The sequence below is a fragment of the Pelophylax lessonae genome (genome assembly GCF_965119305.1).
Source record: "Pelophylax lessonae genome assembly, chromosome: 1".
NCBI classification, from domain to species: domain Eukaryota; kingdom Metazoa; phylum Chordata; class Amphibia; order Anura; family Ranidae; genus Pelophylax; species Pelophylax lessonae.
In genome coordinates, this window is record NC_138768.1 from 636,376,956 (window position 1) to 636,398,445 (window position 21,490).

Here is a 21,490-nt window from a genome sequence, read left to right on the forward strand (position 1 = left end):
TGTTGTTTACCTACACAAAGATCTCTTCTGTCATTCGCTCAGCCAATCAGAGGGTACCGGCCGTAAATCATTGGCCGGGATCCACTGATCCGCTTGTGCTACAGCGAATAGCAGCACAGCCGGGCTGGAGGGTGGGACGTGATCACGTGCAGTATATCTGTGGTAGGCGATCCCCAATTGGATAATGAATGTGAATCCTATAAACTATTGTGTTTTATTAATGTAACATTTGTATTGGGTTTCTTTTTCCAGGTGTGACATACCCAAATGGGTTTAAGTAAACTAGATGTGCTATACAGACGGTTGCTTCTGACAAAATTTTTCATCCGCGGATGGGGAAAACCTGAAGATTTAAAGCGGTATGATTGTAGAATTAAAATAGAATTCATATTGTATTATTGATAGTAGTGTTTATTATATTCTAGAATTCTGTGTGGTTTTTCTACATGTAACATTAAATCTGTTGGCATATAAAAGATATATAAACTGCTAATGCATTTGAAATATTTCTATAATTCAGCATATATTATGTATTTAAAGAAAATAGACTCTAGTCTTCCCTTTAAAAGGGGTTTCCTCCCAGTATAAAATGTGTGGGTAGTGGTAATATTTTATTCTACCATCGAACACTACCTGCATATGATGGTATTCTATTTAATGCACAATTTAAAATATATTCCATTTGCTGCTGGAGCTGTAGCTTAAAATTGATATGTATTTTTATATGGAGCGCAAATTGCGCAAAATAAATATGATCATATGGATCTTTAATTTTATTTATTTTTTCCAGAATATTTGAATTTCGGAAGCTTATTGGAAATCGAGAAAAATGTCAGCATCTGGTGCCTAAAGATTATCCAGTGTTTATTGACACGGTAAGGCATTCATTTACACATTTAGTATATGACTGCTGGTTTCATCTTGGTTCTTCTGCTGTATCATATGGATCAATAAAACCTGGACTGTTATTTATCTGAGACAAACAAAAATAAAATTCCCAGTTCAATTTGCTAACCAGTTTGCTTGCCAACCAGTTTCTCATGTGCGTTGCCCTTCCATGTGTTCTTTGCTATGAAGGCCAGTTATAGGTGGGGGCAGAGGCCATTTTCTTTGCTGTTATTTATCTGCGTGACCAGATAGGAAATAGATTGTATGGTGTTTGATTTCCTTTTTATGTAACAACCTACAACTTGTGGTTATGTTTTGTGCTTTGATTTAGGTTGAAGAGCAAACAGATTGCAAGATTCTTGATGGACATTTTACCTCTCCCTTGGTTCACTATGTGCCAGATGTTATGCCCAGTGAAACAGTGGTAGCACGGTAAGCTTGGCTGGTAACCTTCCCTGTAAAGAAAACATTTTTTTGTAGATGTCATGTGAGAACTAACCTCTACCCTTCTTGGAATTGGTTGCTTTGGTGCCAGGACCAACTGCACGCCCATCCGCAACACTCCAGAAAAAATTGCAACTGGTCTTGGTGGCATGGCTGCAGATTCAATGCAGGGAAGATATCTATTATTCAGAGATACTTAGGCTGAAGTGACATTTGGTCAATGTGTCCTGATGGCACAAAAGCAGTCATACTCTTGTTACTTGCAAAAAGATGCGGGACCAGCTACACCAGAACCCGCCTAAATAACCGGACTTTAAGAGTCGGTTCACACTAAGGCGACACGACTCTGTACTACTTCGGGGGAGACTTGTGCATTGCCATGCACCACGACTTCAGAGCGACTTGCATGGACTTCACATAATGGAAGTCTATGCAAGTCGCTCCGAGGTCGTCCCGAAGTAGTACAGGACCCTTTTTTCTAAGTCGGAGCGACTTGTGTCGCTCCTATTAGAACGGGTCCTGTAGCGGTCAATGGACCGCGAGGGAGCGCGACTTGTCAGGCTGACCAGTCGCCTGACAAGTCGCGCTAGTGTGGACTGGGTCTAAAGCCTCAACATGGGAGACAAAACAGAATTTATAAAAATAATCTCTTTATTTATACAATATTTATAAAAACAAAGGCTTAACAGTGGTTCGCCCTGCATCTTCCAAATGATTTGACATCCTCGGTGGTTCTTTGTTTGTTTGTTTCCTTTTTCTGTGGATTCCCCCTTTGGCCTTGGCTGTTGTGCTATTCAATAGAGTTTAGCACCCATTAACATCTCTGGCCTGGTGTCTTGCCTGCCTTCCTTTTGTGGTCTCGTTGACCTCTTGTGTGTGCCTCCCCCCCTTGCTGTGTTTGGGATCATGATGTACCACTTCCAAAACCTTCCAGAGACCGGACCTGTGTACATATGTTTTTAATTTTGGACTATGTATAATTGACCTAAACATCACCATAGGTACTATATACTGCTCACAATAATGTACAACACCCCTGAAGACGGATAACATCCAGAAACGTGTCAGTTGTATCTATCCCTACAGCATTTGTCTGTTTTGCTATTATGTACCCTATTTACCGCTTCTCGGCCTTTTGGCTAAGATCAAGTGTAGTATCTGTTCTTATCAGTGTTGGAATGGAACCGGAAGGTTAGTATCGGTGGTGGCCGAAGTTAACCGGGGCGCTCTGGGCGTAACTGGAGGACCGGAGTAGGCCAAACCAGAGAAAGCCGGATGGTTCCAATGCCTTCCTGATTTGAATGGGTCCGCCCCTGTCAGTTTGAAGGGAGCGAGAAAGCCGGCGTGGTCAACCGGTTAGTACTGCTCCTGGATGTAATTGGTGGGAGTGCGGATGGTGAGGGGAAGGGCCCTTCCTCCTGGGTGAATTTGGCTAGAAGGGGGCCATTTTCTATACCCTCGAGGTTGGACTCTCCCCGAGCTGTCTGCATTCCTGGCCTCCTGACAGGAAGGGCTACACTGGGTCTGGCCAGGGGCTGAGACCGAAAAAGCCCGTGGTGTACGTGCCCCTGGGGTGGCAGCCCAGGGGTGCCTCAATTTCAATGGTGAGGGGCAGCTCACCTGAATTTTTGTGGCACCTTGGTCACTGCACCATCACACTTTTTCAAGCACCTGCCTCTTGGGGTGGGCCTTTTGGCCAACACCAGAGGAATTTTTTATTCCTGGCCGGGGGGCCTGTCAAGGTCTGGCACTTTGGCACTACCCTGCACTTCTCCACTTCCCTTTTCCCCACTCTGTTTTTCTTTGTTGTGTGTCACGTTTGTCCCTTTTGGTTGAGCACTTGCACGACTTTGATGGCGTAGGTCCTCGGGCCTGCCCTGTAAGTCTTGGGAGGGGGTGGATATGGCCTTTTGGCTTAGTTCGCCCCCTCTCCCATGGGGTCTCCCTTCGGGGGAGCCCCACCTAGTACTCGGGGTGGGCTGTTTCGGCTGTCCCCCTGGAGAATGGGGTCTGCCCGGCTTCGGCTGGGTGGACCAAAGTGAGTACCTCAGTCCCTGTCAGGAGCTTCGCGCCCCGGGGGATCAGGGTCAGGGCCCTTCCTCTTCGGAGGAGGGCCATGTGTACGCCTTGTGCACTTTTTGTGTGTCTCACGTTTGCGTGTGTGCACTTTTTTATGCACCGGGTGTAAGTCTTTTGAGTGTGTTTCACACACCACGAGCTTTAAAAAAAAAAAAAATTTACATGATGTGGTCATTTTTGGGTTAGCCACCCTATGGTTTTGTCTTCACATGTTCTATATATGTGTTCTTTGTCATTTTATTATCTTTGTAATAAAATTTATATTTTTTATATAAAACTATTACTACAATTTTTTCACTGCTATTATAGCAGCAAATGATTGTCTAAGACCTTAAAAGTCCCATTGGGGGTTCTCCTTTGGCCAACAGCCTAAAATTGATCCACAAATAAATGTTTCTGACATTCCTCTCATATATGTAAAAAGCCTTAATTTTTTTGCTCGAAAAGTACCCCCAAATATATATATATATTTTAAGAATGGGCCCTAGAGAATGAAATGGTTAAGGTACCATGCACTAGCAGATTATGAAATTAGCATGCGTTTCCTTCTACTGCTTGGAATTTTTATTATTTTTTAATTGGGGTACAGTACATTTGGAGGCCTCTGAAGTGTTTCCAAAAGCTAATGGTATTTCATGATGAATACAAATAAATCTCCCATGTAATTGGACATAAAAAGTAATGATAAGATGTCACATCCATGCAAGGTGATATCTGGTGTATTGTTTTTATGTTAAGAGCAGTGTTCTGTTTTATAGGTTTCAGTTCATAGTGCCTAAAGAATGGAAGAGCAAGTACAGGCCCGTGTGCATTCATCTGGCTGGTACAGGTGACCATGTAAGTGTCTTTTATATATGGCACACTAGAAACATTTTTGTGAATTTTTTATTTCCTGTCTATGGGGGCAGGACACTTCATGCAGTTTGCTTGGAGTTTGCATGTGCTTGTGTGGGTTTCCTCAGGGTACTTTAGTTTGGCTTCTAACTAAATTGGCCGTGGTATGTGTTTGCATGCAAAATCGGGACCTTCTGTTGTAAGCTATCTAAGGGCAGGGATTAAAGTGAATGAATGGTATAATAAAGTAATGCCTAAATTGTCGGAGCTATATTAATACAGTGAGGGAAAAAAGTATTTGATCCCCTGCTGATTTTGTAGGTTTGCTCACTGACAAAGAAATGATCAGTCTATAATTTAATGGTAGGTTTATTTTAACCACTTACCGCAAAGTGACGTAGGGCTACGTCGGCAAACTTTGCAGTGTTATACCGGGATGATGCCTCTAGCTAGAGGCACCATCTCAGTACTGTGGTTTAGAGCCGACGGTCGGCTTTCCGTCGGTAATGACCGATACGGCTCAGGAGCCGCTCGATCCTTACCTGGGTGAGCGAGAGGGGACGGCTGGATGGAGTCCTGATCGAAGCCGGAAGCGGCTTTGATCGGGTCTCCAATGACTTAACCCGGAGGCGGCGTCCATGATGTCACTTCCGGGTTACTCTGGGTTACTCTGCTGCAAAAGGCGGCAGATTTAAAAAACGGCTGTATGCAAAAATGCATTTTTCGGCGTTTTGCATACATGAAAGTGTAGTAGAAGGGTCTAGGGTCTTTTAGACCCTCGATCCCTCCATAAAGAGTACCTGTCACTGCATATTGGTGTCACAAGGGATGTTTACATTGCTTGTGACAGCAATAAAAGTGATCAGATTTTTTTTTTTTTTTTCAAAACCTGTAATAAAGTTAAAAATAAATAAATAGGAAAAAAAAATAAAAATTTTAGCCGCCCCTGTCACCGTTGGCTCGCGCATGAAAGAAAACGTATACGGAAGTCGAGCCGTGAATGAAATCACTGTTCAAACCACACATGTGAGGTATCGCCGCGATCGCCAGAGTGTGAGCAATAATTTAAATAAAAGAGCTACACTCTAACTCTAAACTGGTAACCGTTAAAAAAAAAATTTAAAACGTCGTCTATTGAGATTTCTATTGACCGTAGTTTGTCGCCATTCCACGGGTGTGCGCAATTTTAAACCGTAACATGTGGGGTATCTATTTACTCGGCGTGACATCTTTCATAATATTCAAAAAAACTTAACTTTTGGGCTAACTTTACTGTTTAGTATTGTTTAGTATTTTTTAAATGCAGTGAAATGTGATTTTTCGTAATTTTTCCCAAAAAAATGGCGTTTTAAAGACTGCTGCGCAAATACCGCGTGACAAAAAATATTGCAATGACTGACATTTTATTCTCCAGAGTCTTTGCTAAAAAAATATATATGTTTGGGGGTTCTAAGTAGTTTTCTAGGAAAAAATACTGATTTTAACTTGTGAACAAAAAGTGTCCGAAATAGGGCTGGGGCTTAAGTGGTTAACAGTGAGAGACAGAATAACAAAAAAAAAATCCAGACAATGCATTTAAAAAAATGTTTTAATTGATTTGCATTTTAATGAGTGAAATAAGTATTTTACTTCTTCGCAAAACATTAATAAGTATTTGGTGGCTAAACCCTTGTTGGCAATCACAGAGGTCAGATGTTTCTTGTAGTTAGCCACCAGGTTTGCACACATCTCATTAGGGATTTTGTCCCCCTTCTCTTTGCAGATCCTCTCCAAGTCATTAAGGTTTCGAGGCTGACGTTTGGTAACTCGAAACGTCAGCTCTTTCCACATATCTGCTGTGGGATTAAGGTTTGGAGACTGGCTAGGCCACTCCAGGATCTTAATGTGCTTCTTCTTGAACCACTCCTTTGTTGCCTTGGTTGTGTGTTTTGGGTCATTGTCCTGCTGGAATACCCATCCACGACCCATTTTCAATGCCCTGGCTGAGGGAAGGAGGTTTTCACCCAAGATTTGAAAGTACATGGCCCTGTACATCGTCTCTTTTATGTAGTGAAGTTGTCCTGTCCCCTTAGTAGGGAAACACCCCCAAAGCATAATGTTTCCACCTCTGTTTAACGGTGGGTATAGTGCTCTTTGGGTCATAAGCAGCATTCCACCTCCTCCAAACATGGCGAGTTGAGTTGATGTCAAAAAGCTTGTTTTTGATCTCCTCTGACCACAACACTTTCACCCAGTTCTCCTCTGAATCATTCAGATGTTCATTAGTAAACCTCAGATGGGCCTGTACATGTGCTTTCTTGAGCAGGTGGACCTGTACATGTGCTTTCTTGAGCAGGGGGACCTTGCAGTCGCTTTAAGATTTCAGCCCTTCGTGGCGTAGTGTGTCACCAATTGTTTTCTTGGTGACTATGGTCCCAGCTGCCTTTAGATCATTGACAAGACTCTCCCATGTAGTTCTGGGCTGATTTATCACAGTTTTCATGGTCATTGAAACTCCACTAGGTCAGATCTTGCATGGAGCCTCAGACCGAGGGAGATTGATAGTTATTTTGTGTTTCTTCCTTTTGCGAATAATCGCACCAACTGTTGTCACCCTCTCACAAAGCTGCTTGGTGATGGTCATGTAGTCCATTCCAGCCTTGTGTAGGTCTACAATCTTGTCCCTGATTACCTTGGACAGCCAAGATCCCTTTGGTCTTGGCCATGGTGTGAGATTGGAATCTGATTGCTTCTGTGGACAAGTGTCTTTGATAGAGGTAACAAGCTTTAAGAGAGTGCTCCTAATCTCAGCTTGTTACCTCTATTGAAGAAACCTGGGAGCCAGAAATCTTGCTGATTGATGGGGGATCATGTACTAATTTCATTCAATAAAATGAAAATCAATTCATAACTTTTTTGAAATTCGTTTTTCTGGATTTTTTGTTCTTCACCGTTAAAATAAACCTACCATGAAAATTATAGACTGATCATTTCTTTGTCAGTGGGCAAACATACAAAATCAGCAGGGGATCAAATACTTTTTTCCCTCACTATATGTAGTAAATAAAGTAATCTGTGATAAATGGTTATCTTCAGATCTGTTAATTCATATTTGTGACCAGGCCAGAATCCCCCCCACATAAAAACAAAGTGGTTTATTTAGAATTCATTCATTTTCAAAGAGGAATGATTCCTCCAATATATTTACCAAGTTTCTTATAATTCAAAGATTCCAATAACAAACAAGATTTGTCCATCAGCCAGCACGTTACACTCTGTTTGCAAATGATGGGCCAATAGAATGAATCATCTTTGAAAATGATGGCTGAATTTTGTTTATTCAAATTCTCTATTATGTTTTGTGCCGCTGCTGATGGACAAATCATGTTGAATTTTTAAATGTATTAGGCAAGCCCTGTTTGTTATTGGAATATCTTTATTATGTTTATGGCTCAATCCTATTAAATGTGATGGGTGGATCGGGCAAATCATCTGAAAATTATTTCTTCCATGAAATGCAGATGGATGAATGTTCAATGTGTGAACCACAAAGGGTATCCTTTGTGAATAGACCCCACAATTTGAAAATTCTGCCAAGGGAACCCTGTCAGAAATATACAAGACCTTTCTAGATGCTGCCATTTTTTTTTTTTTAAATTAGACTTTTTACTTCGATTTACTAAAACTTGTGCACACAGGTCCTGGTGCAGCTGTGCATAGTAACAAAATCAGCTTATAACTTCAGATTATTCAATTAAGCTTTGACAATAAAACCTAGAAGCTGATTGGTTACTATTTACAGGTGCACTAAATTCTGTGTGAACCAGTTTTAGTAAATGTCCTCTCCAAGTATCAGTGTTCTTACCATCGTATAAAATAAATGAGGGTACAGCAATAACTGAATAAGCAGATGAGAGATGGAGCCTATGTGACTATGGGGTTTATTTACTAAAATCTGGGGCAGCTCTGCATAGAAACCAACTTTCAGTTTTTTTTTTCAAAGTTTAATGGAAAAGGCTGAAGTTAGTAGCTGATTGGCTACCATGCACAGTTGTACCTGAGTTTGCATTCTCCAGTTTTAGTAAATCAACCCCTATGCTCTTATACTGTTCAGATGTTCTTTAATTTTGGAACCTGAATAAAATACATCTGGAATCTGACCTATTGCTAAGCTCACTTGTTTCAAACATCAGCATATACATAAAGAAGGCTAGTAAAAATATTGGTAACATTTCTAAAACCAAGATATGCCGCTCTTCTTGAGATTTTTTTCTAGAAAGCCCTAACATTGTCTATAAATGGTTAATAATGAATGTAATGTACTTTTATTTCTTGTCATATAGTATTACTGGAGGAGAAGAACCTTAATGGCCCGCCCTATGCTCAAGGAGGCTGGAATGGCTTCCCTGTTGTTAGAAAATCCATACTATATCCTTTACCTGTTTAAGGACTGGAAGGTTTTACCCCCTTAATGACCAGGCTATTTATTGCGGTACGGCACTGCGTTACTTTAACTGGCAATTGCACGGTCGTGGGAGGCTGTACTTAAATAAAATTGATGCCCTTTTTTTCCCACAAATAGAGCTTTCTTTTGGCGGTATTTGATCACCTGTCAGATTTTTATTTTTCGTTCTATAAACAAAAAAAGAGCGACAGTTCTGAAAATAAAACTATTTATTTTTTACTTTCTGCTATAAAACATTCCCAATAAAAAAAAAAAATGTATTATTCGAAAAAAAAAAATGTAAAAATCTAATTTATTCATCATTTTAGGCCAATATGTATTCTGCCTCATATTTTTGGTAAAAAAAAATCCCAATAAGTGTATATTGATTGGTTTGCGCAAAAAGTTATCACATCTACAAACTAGGGGAAAGATTTATGTCATTTTTATTTGATTATTTTTTACTAGTAATGGTGGTGATCAGTGATTTTTTTAGCTTGTCTGCGACATTGCGGTGGACAGATCGGACACCTAACTGACACACTGTTTTTAAGCTTTTGGGGGGACCAGTGACATTACTACAGTAATCAGGTTTGACAATGTGAGGCATCGGATCAACTTCCTGATGACGCGGCTTTGCGAAATGCCTTGAGGTTGGTCCAGTCCGGTGATCACTTCCTGTTCTTCACGTCCGCCCGCTTTTTGGAACGCATTGTGGAACACACGCTGTACCGAGCAGCGTTCACACACATTCTACTGCTCTCTGCTCTTTGGATGTGCCAGATGGCACAATTACATGTGAGTGTATTTGTCTTTTACATTTAAACAAACCTTTTGCAAATGTTACTGCACTATTCTATGCCTTCTTTTCTTGGGAAACGGCATTGATATCCTGAAAGGGAGGATATGTGAGAGGATAAATGAAGGCAATCCAGGGTGAATCAAGGGAAAGTGTTCACTGCATATCCAAGGAATCTGACCTAAATTATTCAAAGCTAACTGGGCCCTGGAGGCCCTGGGATTTCTGGTGAGTCACCCCCGCACTATTGGGTGAAGGATTATCTCAAGCACCAGCACTTTTTTGAAAGGATTTATTCAGCACCTTATGACACTTTGTATGGTGTTTTTTTTGGCACGGGGATAATTGTAAAGTGCTGTTGCACTTTAAGAATTGGATGTTATTTTTATTTATATTTTTAGATCCAAAATATAATTTTTTACATGTAGTTTATTCACACTATTGCACTGTATTTATTATTGATGTTTATGTAAATGTTATTTATTTAAACACATTCATATATTTAATTTATTTTCACTTAAATTAATAGCACGTATTTTAGATCCGGCGCCTCACATTGTCAATCTTTATCTTTTTGGTTATCTAAAATTGATGGCAGCCGCATCTATATTATTATTCACATAATATACACGTGTTGCACATACCATAGGGAGGCGCCATTTTCTAGGTTTCTATACTACAGTAATCGGTGTTAAAAATATGCCCTGTTACTGTACTAATGAGACTGGCAGGGAAGGGGTTAACACCAGGGGCGATCAAAGGGTTATTTGTGTGCCTAGGGGATGCTTTCTAACTGTGTGAGGAATGGGTTCACTGGATGAACACAGAGACCTGTGTTCCTAAATAGGAGGCACACCGGATCTCTGTGTTCATCACTGACAGAACAGAGGTCTGCCGTGTTTACATCGGCAGACCACCGTTCTGTCTCCACGGGGAGCAATCGGGGGTGCCCGGTGGACATCGTGGCCCCCGGACCCACTGATTGGCTCGCCCACACTAACTGCTGCACGAAGCGGCGTACATGTACGTAGTTTCGGGTAACAGAGCCGACCTGCCGCAGTATAACTACGGTGGCTGGTCGGCAAGTGGTTAAATAAAAAAGATTTGCTATATGGTATGAGGTGAGTCCATTTCATATTTTTGGCACCCTTTTCCTAGCTAGAAGCAAAGTTTTGTAATAGCAAGGTCAGTAGAAAAGACTTTTATTACTGTATGTCAATTGTTTCCAGATTTTCACTGACCATCTTCTTACTCCTATAGAGATTCAGGCTCTAAAGTGCAGATCTCAACTGCAACTGGCACATCTGTTTTCTAGCTGGAAAACTGTCCATTGTCCACCTTCCTTCCTTGGTGTGTCGGTTTTCACCCTCTGACTTTTTTATTCTTCCTCTTAAACTTCCTGCGCATATAGCTTTTGTCACATGTACTACACATTTATCAACTTTGCAAAATAACATTTTGTCTTAGGTGAAATTTGTGCTGTTACAGTGAGAAATACTATCACAGCAGTTCTAGTGTACTGTTATGTTGAAAGATGAAATGCTAAATTTTTAGCATCAAAATCAGTGCTCTAAAATCAGATTTTTAATTTTTTTTTTTTTTTTTTTTGTGTTCCTTTTAGTTTGTTAAACAAAACAAATAAAAAGGTATAGTTCTACCCCCCACCTGTGCACACTAGGTAGAAAACTGTGTAAATAATTTAAAGTTAATCATTTAATGTTAATAATCACACAATTCTGTGCAAAACCTTGTGAAATTACGATAATACAATAAAACAAACATACAAATTGTATAATGTGAAGCAGATGGTTGTAAGGCTTGTGAACCTGTAATATAAAAATCAATAAAAAAAAATGCGCTCTTAATATAAGTTATCAAAATAGTCCATAATACACCCAAGTGCTCCAAATCGTGCAAAAAAGAAGTTGCAGAGGTCTTCTCAAGTCCCTCTATAACAATGAATCATAAGTGCTTTCTTCCATCGCCATCAGATGAAATTCCTACTCACCAGATGCAAGCATAAACACGCTTAACAGGATATATTCTCTCATAAACTAGATGTTTCCCATCAGCGTTCCACTCCAATCAAATAGTGACTCCAAAATGGCAAACCCTATTGTTAGGGAAAAACAAAAAACTCTTCATGGTGAAGTATTTTTACCATTTATATTCACGGTGATGGGAAACATCTAGTTTATAAGAGAACACCATATATCCTGTTATGTGTGTTTATGCTTGCATCTGGTGAGTAGGAATTTCATCTGATGGCGGTGGAAGAAAGCACTTATGATTCATTGTTATAGAGGGACTTGAGAAGATCTCTGCAACTTCTTTTTTGCACGATTTGGAGCTCTTGGGTGCATTATGGGCTATTTTGATAATTTATTAATTTTGAGAGTGTGTTTTTTTTTTTTTTTAATTGATTTTGCCTTTTTGTTTGTTGTAGTTAATTTGGTGGTGCTCACTTTCTTTCTTGTATTTCTTGTTCTTGCTACTTTTTCCATAAAACTATGCAAACTCGTCACTAGAAAAATGTTTTATTTGGTACCCACCCTTGTTGTGTCTATTATTTTTTAATAGTGCAATGAATTCTGATACCATATACCTTAAAAATAGTATAAATAGTTTTGTTTTTTATATCAAAGTAGCAGATCATTTTCTTTTTCCAGTGGCAGCTTATCTAATCAGGAGGTTTTGACCTTCACATTGTGTACTTGTACTGACAAAACTCTCACGTGTTTTGGGAAAGTGCCACACTGCTTGACTTTACTGTTTATCTGTTTGTCTACAAAGATAAAACTAACATTAATACTTTTCCTTGACCAAAATCTTACATGGCTGCAGAAAGCCTAAGGATCAACTGTAAGTATGAATTACCTGTTACCTCACAAATTTTATTTTTTCTAAATCTATACTTTTTTTCTTAGAAATAGTTTTCAAATAAAAGTAAACATTAACAAGCTGTTTGTATACTAGAACCCATTATGTAAAAAAAAAAAAAAAAAAAAAAAAAGTGTTAACTCCCTGTGCTTATAAATAATGGGCTTCACTCATTCCCTATTGCATGTGTTTGATGATAAATTGCTTTGAAGTAGCCCTAATTTCCCTAATCATCCTTCCAGGGTTCACTATAGAAAGGTGCACTGTCCACCTGAAGGAAACACATGATCAGAGTTGAAAGGCTCCCAGAAACCATTGCCTGTAGTATATGTGTTTCCTGCCTCCTGCAGAGGTCCCTTATACCCATGACATCCAAAGATTAGGATTGTGGGCCACTGGTCCTTAGCAAGCCTAAGGCAGAGGGGCCAAAAGAAGGGTGTCTGGCAAGCGTCGCACACTACACCCTTATTCCCTTTCAGGCTCTGTCTGTAGCAGTAGCCAACATTTCTCTCACATTGGGGGGGGGGGGGGGGGGCGGCTGTTGAGTGCCCCCCAGAGCATGGGCCAATGACTTACTTCTGGTACGTCCTGAGCTAAGTTACCTGAAGTGATGTAGGCAGGATGAACCACACATAGGTAGCACAGGCCTGTCCACACTGGAGTTCAGGGGTGCTTACAGCTGATGCACATTTGGTGCATTGTGGACAGGATAGGTGCCCACAGGACACCGGATAAAGGAGTTCACATTTTGGGGGCTACTCTTCTGGGCCTCCTCAGGTTAACAGTCAGAGCCTGCAAGACGCTTCTGAATTGGAGAAGGCCATGTGGATTAGTGGACCCTTGGTGGTCCACAACTTCACTCCCGCATCATGAAACTCTGCTATGGTATGGAGGAACCTAAGGGAAAATTAAAATAAATTCTGGACAAGTCTATGGATGACCTGTAGAGTAAACATTTTCCCTAAAATGGTGGTACACATCACCACAGATGCCAGCTCCTGGGGCAGATAGCTACCTCTTTTGCTTTATGGTTATCAAATAATACACAACTTCAGGTGTATATATACACATACACATACAGTATATCCAGTACAATATAGTATATGTTGTTCACAAATAATACAGTGCTGCAATAACCTTTTTTTTATTGTATACATAATTGCTTTTATGCTCTCCTGGATTTATTATTAGTTTGTGTTGCTATTTCACAAGGATATAGTTGAGTCAAATGTGGACTATATGATAATTTTTCTTTTTGGCTAAAAATGCAATATACATTACTGTGCAAACGTTTTAGGCAGGTGTGAAGAAATTATGTAAAGTATGAATGCTTTTAAACATATTTAAACATTTTTATTTCTATCAATTTCCAAAATGCAAAGCGAGCGTACTGAAGAAAAATCTAAATCAAATCAATATTTGGTGTGACTACCCTTTGGCTTAAAACTATTATCAATTCTTACACTTGCACCATTTGTACTGATTAGAATCAGGTGTATTATTAACCAGTTAAATCAAGTAGGTGCTAATCATCACTTTCATATATAGGTTAAAACACAGTCCTTAACTGAAATAGCTGTTTAGGAGGCTTACAACAGAGTGAGGAACAGCCAAACTCTGCTACTAAGGTGAGAATGTGGAAGACATCATGTTAGGACTGATCACAGCAACAAGACACAAGGTAGTTATACTGCATCAGCAAGATCTCTCTTAGGCAAAGATTTAAAAGCAAACTGGGGTTTCAAGATGTGTTGCACAAACTCACTTGAAGAAGCACAAAGAAATGGGCAACGTTGAGGGCTGTAGACAAAGTGGTCGGTCAAGGAAACTTAATGCAACAGATGAAAGACACACCATACTTCCCTTCTACATCAGAAGATGTCCAGCTCTGACATCAGCACAGAACTGTCAGAAACCAGTAGGACCCAGGTATACCCACTTACAATCTAGAGAAGTCTGGCCAGAAGTGGTCTTCATGGAAGAATTGCAGCCAAAAATCCATACCTCTGATGAGGAAATAAGGCTGAACGACTTAACTATGCATGAAAATATAGGAACTGGGGTGCAGAAAAAATGGCAGCAGGTGTTCTGGACTAATAGTAGAGATAAAGCTGCACTATATGATACATGTAATGAAACAAATACCCCAAAGAAATAGCAAATGAGCTACCAGGCTAATGCATAATCAAATAATCGTGCAATCAACAAATATAGATGACTCCAAAACAGTGGCGTACCTAGAGCATTTGGCACCCGGGGCGGATCCTATATCTGGCACCCCCCCCCCCCCCGACTTTAAAATGTAAAAACACCCACAAAAAAATGTAATGTTTTCAAGAATATTTTTTGCAAAAAATTTCACAGCCCCCCATCACAGTGCCCCTTGCAGTCTGCCCTCCGTCTCTCTAATCACAGTTCCCCCTTTTGCACTCTCTGCCTCCCCTGCACAGTCCTACCTTCAGCATAGATAGATAGCTAATATTAGCAATGTGTTTAAGTTTGAGTAAGAGATTGGAGACTTGCTAAAGGAGATATTCAGAGACTACAGACATGATACAGTAGATGGTCAGAGACTGCAGACGTGATACAGGAGATGGTCAGAGACTGCAGACGTGATACAGAAGATGGCCAGAGACTGCAGACGTGATACAGAAGATGGCCAGAGACTGCAGACATGATACAGGAGATGGTCAGAGACTGCAGACATGATACAGGAGATGGTCAGAGACTGCAGACATGAAACAGGAGATGGTCAGAGACTGAGGACATGATACAGTAGATGGTCAGAGACTACAGACATGATACAGGAGATGGTCAGAGACTACAGACATGATACAGGAGATGGTCAGAGACTGCGGACATGATACAGGAGATGGTCAGAGACTGCGGACATGATACAGGAGATGGTCAGAGACTGCAGACATGATACAAGAGATGGTCAGAGACTGCAGACATGGTACAAGAGATGGTCAGAGACTGAGGACATGATACAGGAGATGGTCAGAGACTGAGGACATGATACAGTAGATGGTCAGAGACTGCAGACATGATACAGGAGATGGTCAGAGACTGAGGACATGATACAGGAGATGGTCAGAGACTGAGGACATGATACAGTAGATGGTCAGAGACTGCAGACATGATACAGGAGATGGTCAGAGACTGAGGACATGATACAGTAGATGGTCAGAGACTACAGACATGATACAGGAGATGGTCAGACTACAGACATGATACAGTAGATGCTCAGAGGCTGAGGACATGATAGAAGATAGAAGAGCACTAGGGGGGCCGGAGAGCACAGAGAGAGCAGAGAGCACTGGAGGTGCTGAAGGGCACGGTGGGGGGGGGGGGGGAACTGGAGAGAATTAAGAGAGGGTTTGGAAAGCATTGTAGGGGGGTTGGAAGGTGCAGGGGGTGGATTGCACTGGGGGGGACAGGGAGCACTTGGGGGGGCGAGCAGGGAAAATCAGGGGGGTGGAGAGCACTGGGGGGACAGGGAGCACTTAGGGGGGTGGGAAAGGAAAATCAGGGGGGTGGAGAGCACTGGGGGGACAGGGAGTACTTGGGGGGGCGAGCAGGGAAAATCAGGGGGGTGGAGAGCACTGGGGGGACGGGGAGCACTTAGGGGGGAGGGAGAAAGCACTGTGGGGAGCTGAAGAGCATGGGGGGGGGGCTAAAGAACAGGGGGGGTCTAGTGCACTGGGGGGAGAGGGGCTAAAAGCACTGAGGGAGGGATTAGGAGCACTGGAGGAGGTTAAGAACTTTGGGGGGCCAGCAAAAGAAGTTGTATAGGAGGGGGATGGGGCAGCTGCATATAGAGGAATTCATCTTTCCCTATTCTTCCTGCAGGAGGGAGAGGAGGAGAATCAATTATTCAGCAGGAAGCTGCAGGAAGAATAGAGAAAGATGAATTCCTCTATATGTAGCAGCCCCATCCCCCTCCTATCCAGCACACACTTTTGCAATGGGCACTCACCTTCTTCCCGCCGAGGCTCCGCCCCTTATTCCCGCAGCGGCTCCGCCCCCTTATTCCCGCCGCGGCTCCGCCCCCTTATTCCCGCCGCGGCTCCGCCGCCCACTAGCAGCACGAACTGAAGGAGCTGCCAGCCACTGCAGCTGCCTTCACACTGCGGGATCTGTCTGACTCTGAACACACCGGGCAGGACACCAACTGACACCCCCCAGTGAGTGGCACCCGGGGCGGGCCGCACCCCCGCCCCCCCCATTGGTACACCACTGCTCAAAAATATAAATTAAATTGAATTAAACACAGAGTCCATAAAGAAATAAAAAGTCCAAAGGTGTGTATATCGGTGCACAGAGACAGAATCCTCCACCGCTAAATAAGTAATTAATCCTTCCACCGTGTTCAGGTGCAAAATCACGCTAATGCGCTTACCAAATAGAGGCTGTATTCAAGCATATATGGCTCATGAGAGATCTATATCCAATCGACTCAACCAGGACCCTTGGCAACTCCACTTTAGACCAGCAAGATAGTAGACACCGCAACATAGAGAACCCGGGCAATCCACAATCCGGCAATGATTATTAAAAAATAATAGCCGCCATGGTGAAGTATGTAAAGGTAGACATTTATTGTAAAAGGTAAAACACTCACGTGTACAAAGAACAAACAGCGCTTGTAATCGGCAGGATCTGGGGAACACAGCCCCCCGACTTCCGGGTATCACGTGGTGACGTCAGCACGCCTCCCGACGCGTTTCGTCATAGATGACGTCTTCCTGGGGTGTTTTGGACTGATGAGTCAAAATTTGAATATTTGGCTGTAGCAGGAGGCAGTTTGTTAGCAGAACGGCTGGAGAGCTGTACAATAAGGAGTGCCTGCAGGCAACAATGAAGCATGGTGGAGGTTCCGTGCAAGTTTGGGGCTGCATTTCTGCAAATAGAGATTTGGTCAGAATCAATGAAACACAGGCAGATATATCATCATGCCATACCATCAGGGAGATGGTATGACACAGGCCGGGTACCTCGGCCCCGCCTCCCTTCCCTCGTCACAGCATTTGATTAAAAGCAGCGGGAGCCAATGACTCCCACTGCTAGCAATCTGCCCAGTGATGAGAGAGACAGCGGCAACAGCCACTGCTCTTGTGCACATCGCTGGATCAGATCAGGCTCAGGTAAGAATAAGGTAGGGGGGCAGGGCAGCTGGGGGAAAACTGCAGCACAGAAGGTTTTTACCTTAATGAATAGAATGCATTGGGTTAAAAAAGCCTTGAGGCTTTAAACCCACTTTGTCTTCAGTGTAAAGAACAATGAGTCCTGGAAGTGATGGTTTGGCCCCCACAGAGCCCTGATCTCAACATCAAGTCTGTTTGGGATTACATGAAGAGACAGAAGGATTTGAGGCAGCCTACATCCATAGAAGATCTGTGGTTCGTTCCCCTAAAAGATGTTTGGAACAACCTACCTGCCGAGTTCCTTAAAAAACTGTGCGAGTGTACCTAGAAGAATTGATGCTGTATTTGAAGGCAAAGGGTATTCACACCAAATATTGATTTGGATTTCTCTTCTGTTCATCTACTTTCCATGTTGTTAATTGATGAAAAAAAACTATTAAAGGAGTTGTAAAGTCAGGTTTTTTTATCTTAACCACTTACAGACCGCCCACCATGTATTTACGTTGGTCCTTTGACGTCAAATACCAGGGTTATGGCAGCTATTTGGCCCTCACTTGACTCTATGGCCTTGGAGGACCAGAGCAACGTCAAATGTCTCTTCCTAGCAACGGCCTTAAAGAGACCATTTTTTTTCATAATAAAAAAAAAAAAAAAATGACTATATATTTTATTTTATTTTTTTGGTTTGCTTTTTAGTGTAGACGTAAGATCTGAGGTCTTTTTGACCCCAGATCTCACATTAAAGAGGCCTGTCATGCTTGTTTCTATTACTAGGGATGTTAATATTCCCTGTAATAGGACTAAAAGTGATCAAAACATTTTTTTTAAAAGGACAGTGTCAAAATAAAAGATAAAATAAATAGAAAAAAAACAAAAATGAAAGAGCCCCGTCCCCGTTAGCTTGCGCGCAGAAGCGAACGCATACGCAAGTCACACCCACCCGCCCCCGCCCAAATATGTAAACGGTGTTCAAACCACACTTGTGAGGTTTTGCCGCGATCATTAGAGCGGGAGCAATAATTTGAACTCTAGACCTCCTCTGTAACTCTAAACTGGTAACCTGTACAAATTTTTAAAGTGTCATCTACGGGGATTTTTAAGTACCAATGTTTGTCGCCATTCCACGAGTGTGTGCAATTTTGAAGCATGACCTGTTTGGTATCTATTTACTCAGCGTAACATTATCTTTCAAATTATAGAAAAAAATTGGGCTAACTTTACTGTTTTCTTATTTTTGAATTCAAAAAAGTGTATTTTTTCCAGAAAAATTGCATTTGTAAGACCGAATGCGCAAATACGGTGCGATAAAAATATTGCAACGATCTCCATGTTTTTTCTCTAGAGTCTCTGCTAAAAACAAAAAAATATATAATGTTTGGGGGTTCTAAGTAATCGTCTAGCAAAAAAAAACTGATTTTAACTTGTAAACAACAAGTGTCAGAAAAAGCCCCATTCCAGAAGGGGTTAATGCATTCTATGTATTAAGATAAAAAGCCTTCTGTGTGAAGCAGCCGCCCCAGCACCCTCTAATACTTACCTGAGGTTTACCTCTATCCAGCGATGTCCACGAGTCCCTCGGCCGTCCGGGACTGTCCCTCCTGATTGGCTGAGACACAGCAGGGGTGCCATTGGCTCCTGCTGCTGTCAATCAAAGTCAGTTAGCCAGTCAGGAGAGAGGGGTGGGGCCGAACGGCAGCTCCTTGTCTGAATGGACACACGGAGCTGCAGCTCGTGTCGGGTGCCCCCATAGCAAGCTGCCTGCTGTGAGGGCACTTGACTGGAGGGAGGGGCCAGGAATAGCGAAGAGGGACCCGAGAAGAGGAGGATCGGGGTTGCTCTGTTCAAAACCAACTGCACAGAGCAGGTAAGTATAACATGTTTGTTATTTGAAAAAAAACACGAGACTTTACAGTCACTTTAACACTTCTATTTCTGAAAGCATTCTTTAATTTACAGCATTTTTTTCACACCTGCCTAAAACTTTTACACTGTACTGTACAGCCATGGCCAAAAGTTTTGAAAATTACACAAATATTAATTTTCACAAAGTCTGCTGCCTCAGTCTTTATGATGGCAAGTTGCATATACTCCAGAATATTATGAAGAGTGCTCACTTAAAATTTGTAATTAATTGCAAAGTCCCTCTTTGCCATGAAAATTTAACTTGAAGTGTTACTGAACCCAGGACCCTGCATTCACTAAATCTGGTCCTGTTGAAATTATGAGAGCTGCCCATCCACTTAGCAATTGCTGAGCAGCCAGACTGCTGTTTTATTTTTATTCTTAATTTTAAGGCCCCTTTCACACGATCAGACCGATCAGATCCGCCTGCCCGTTTTTCAGGTGGACCCGATCAGGCCACCCATTCTCTATAGGGAGGCGGATGTCATGTGTCCACTGACACCCGCCTGGCATCTAATCCGACAAGATCCGCTGAAAACAGACGGAGGGCGATACGTTCTCCATCCGTCAAGCGGGTTAGAGGAGAGTGGGACTTTGACAGATTCGTCTCTGCACAATGAGCGTAGACGGACTTGTCATCCACCTGCTCAGTGGGGATCAGCTGCGCTATCCCCGCTGAGCAAGCGGAGTCCATACATACGAATCTGCCCCAAGTGAAAGGGGCCTTAATTGCATCTGGATATACACTTTTTTTTTTTTTTTTTTAAAGAATGGTCAAATTCTTTTCCATAAATTTAGAATGTCATTGGTGCCAGTGCCACACTTTCTGTCTGTTTTTCATATAGCGTTCAATTAAAACTGTCAGTTCTCACATTGCATTACTAGTGGCATAACTCAAATACACAGTCTGCAAACAAAAACCTGGAATGTCGTTTTGCATGAACAACTAAACAATTTTTCTTTGTACTTAAGGAGATCAAGCCTTAAGAATGTCTCAGATTTGTTTGTTATGGGTGGAGCTCTGGTGTTAGAGTCTGCTGCCCTCCTCCACTGGCTGGAGAGAGAAGGATACGGTCCTCTAGGCATGACTGGGATTTCAATGGGAGGACATGTAAGTTTTCATGTGTTTTGGACTGGTGTTTCTGAAAAAAAAAAAACTGCTAAAAAAATCCATTAGGGCATATTACTAACTGATTTTCCTGGCCCGATCAGTGGATTTGACTTTCTCTCCAGCAGCCACTATTGCACATACATGCTAAGATTTCTGATGAAGCTCTGTTGACTGCAGATTTGGTTGACATTAAAAAGAAAGGTGAGAGTTAAAGTGGTTCTAAAGGCAGAAGGTTTTTTAACGTATTACATTCTCCGCATTAAGGTTAAAAACCTTTCACTGTCTGTGCCTTCCCCCTCCTCTCCCGTAACACTTACCTGACACCACTCTCGATCCACCTCTCTCCCCGCCATCAGCCCTGCTCTGCTGTCCTCCTGTGTTCACGGGCTTTACTGAGAGCAGCAGGAGCCAATGGCTCCTTCTGCTGTCAGTGTAATCCTGTGGGGAGGGGGGGGGGCGGTAAACCTCACTGTGTGTGTCTATAGATGCTCACAGCCCAGCTCAGGAGCATGCCCACACAAGTATCCCCATAGCAAGCGGCTTGCTCTGGCGGTGCTTGGAAGAGAGGAGGAGCCAAGATCAGGTGACCCTAGAAGAGAGGTCCATGGCCACTCCGTGCAATACACAGAGCAAGTAAGTAGGACATGTTAGTTATTTTAATTTTAAAAAATTAAATGTAGTTTTGCAATAATTTTTAAGGCCAGCAAGCTGAATCGGCCATGGGCCTCTGTGGCTTCTATACCTATTGGGGTTCCAGTAGTGATATTTCAATGCTGGGGCTCCCAGGTCTCCACCCTCTCTTCCACTGGGTCTTACTTCTGCTGTTTTGCCCTTAACAGACCCAACACAACTGCTATTCATAATGGCCACAGTAGGTGGGGTAGGAAGGTAATGGGTAATTTAGGAGATAACCCATCTACCAAACAGGGTTATCTACTTTATAATGTAAACTATTATAAATTTACAGTATTTTAGCAAACTAT

At 42.0% G+C, this 21,490-nt stretch overlaps 1 protein-coding gene across 1 annotated transcript in view; it reads left to right on the forward strand.

Annotated features, from left to right (window-relative positions):
* The window catches only part of ABHD18 (abhydrolase domain containing 18), a 55,487-nt gene that overhangs the window by 18,408 nt on the left and 15,589 nt on the right, over positions 1-21,490 (forward strand). The window contains exons 2-8 of the mRNA XM_082266718.1: positions 253-359; positions 791-875; positions 1,220-1,320; positions 4,170-4,248; positions 8,568-8,665; positions 12,312-12,329; positions 20,369-20,507. Of these exons, the coding sequence (XP_082122844.1) occupies positions 268-359; positions 791-875; positions 1,220-1,320; positions 4,170-4,248; positions 8,568-8,665; positions 12,312-12,329; positions 20,369-20,507 (612 nt within the window). The 5' untranslated portion in view covers positions 253-267. The remainder of the gene's footprint in view (positions 1-252; positions 360-790; positions 876-1,219; positions 1,321-4,169; positions 4,249-8,567; positions 8,666-12,311; positions 12,330-20,368; positions 20,508-21,490) is intronic.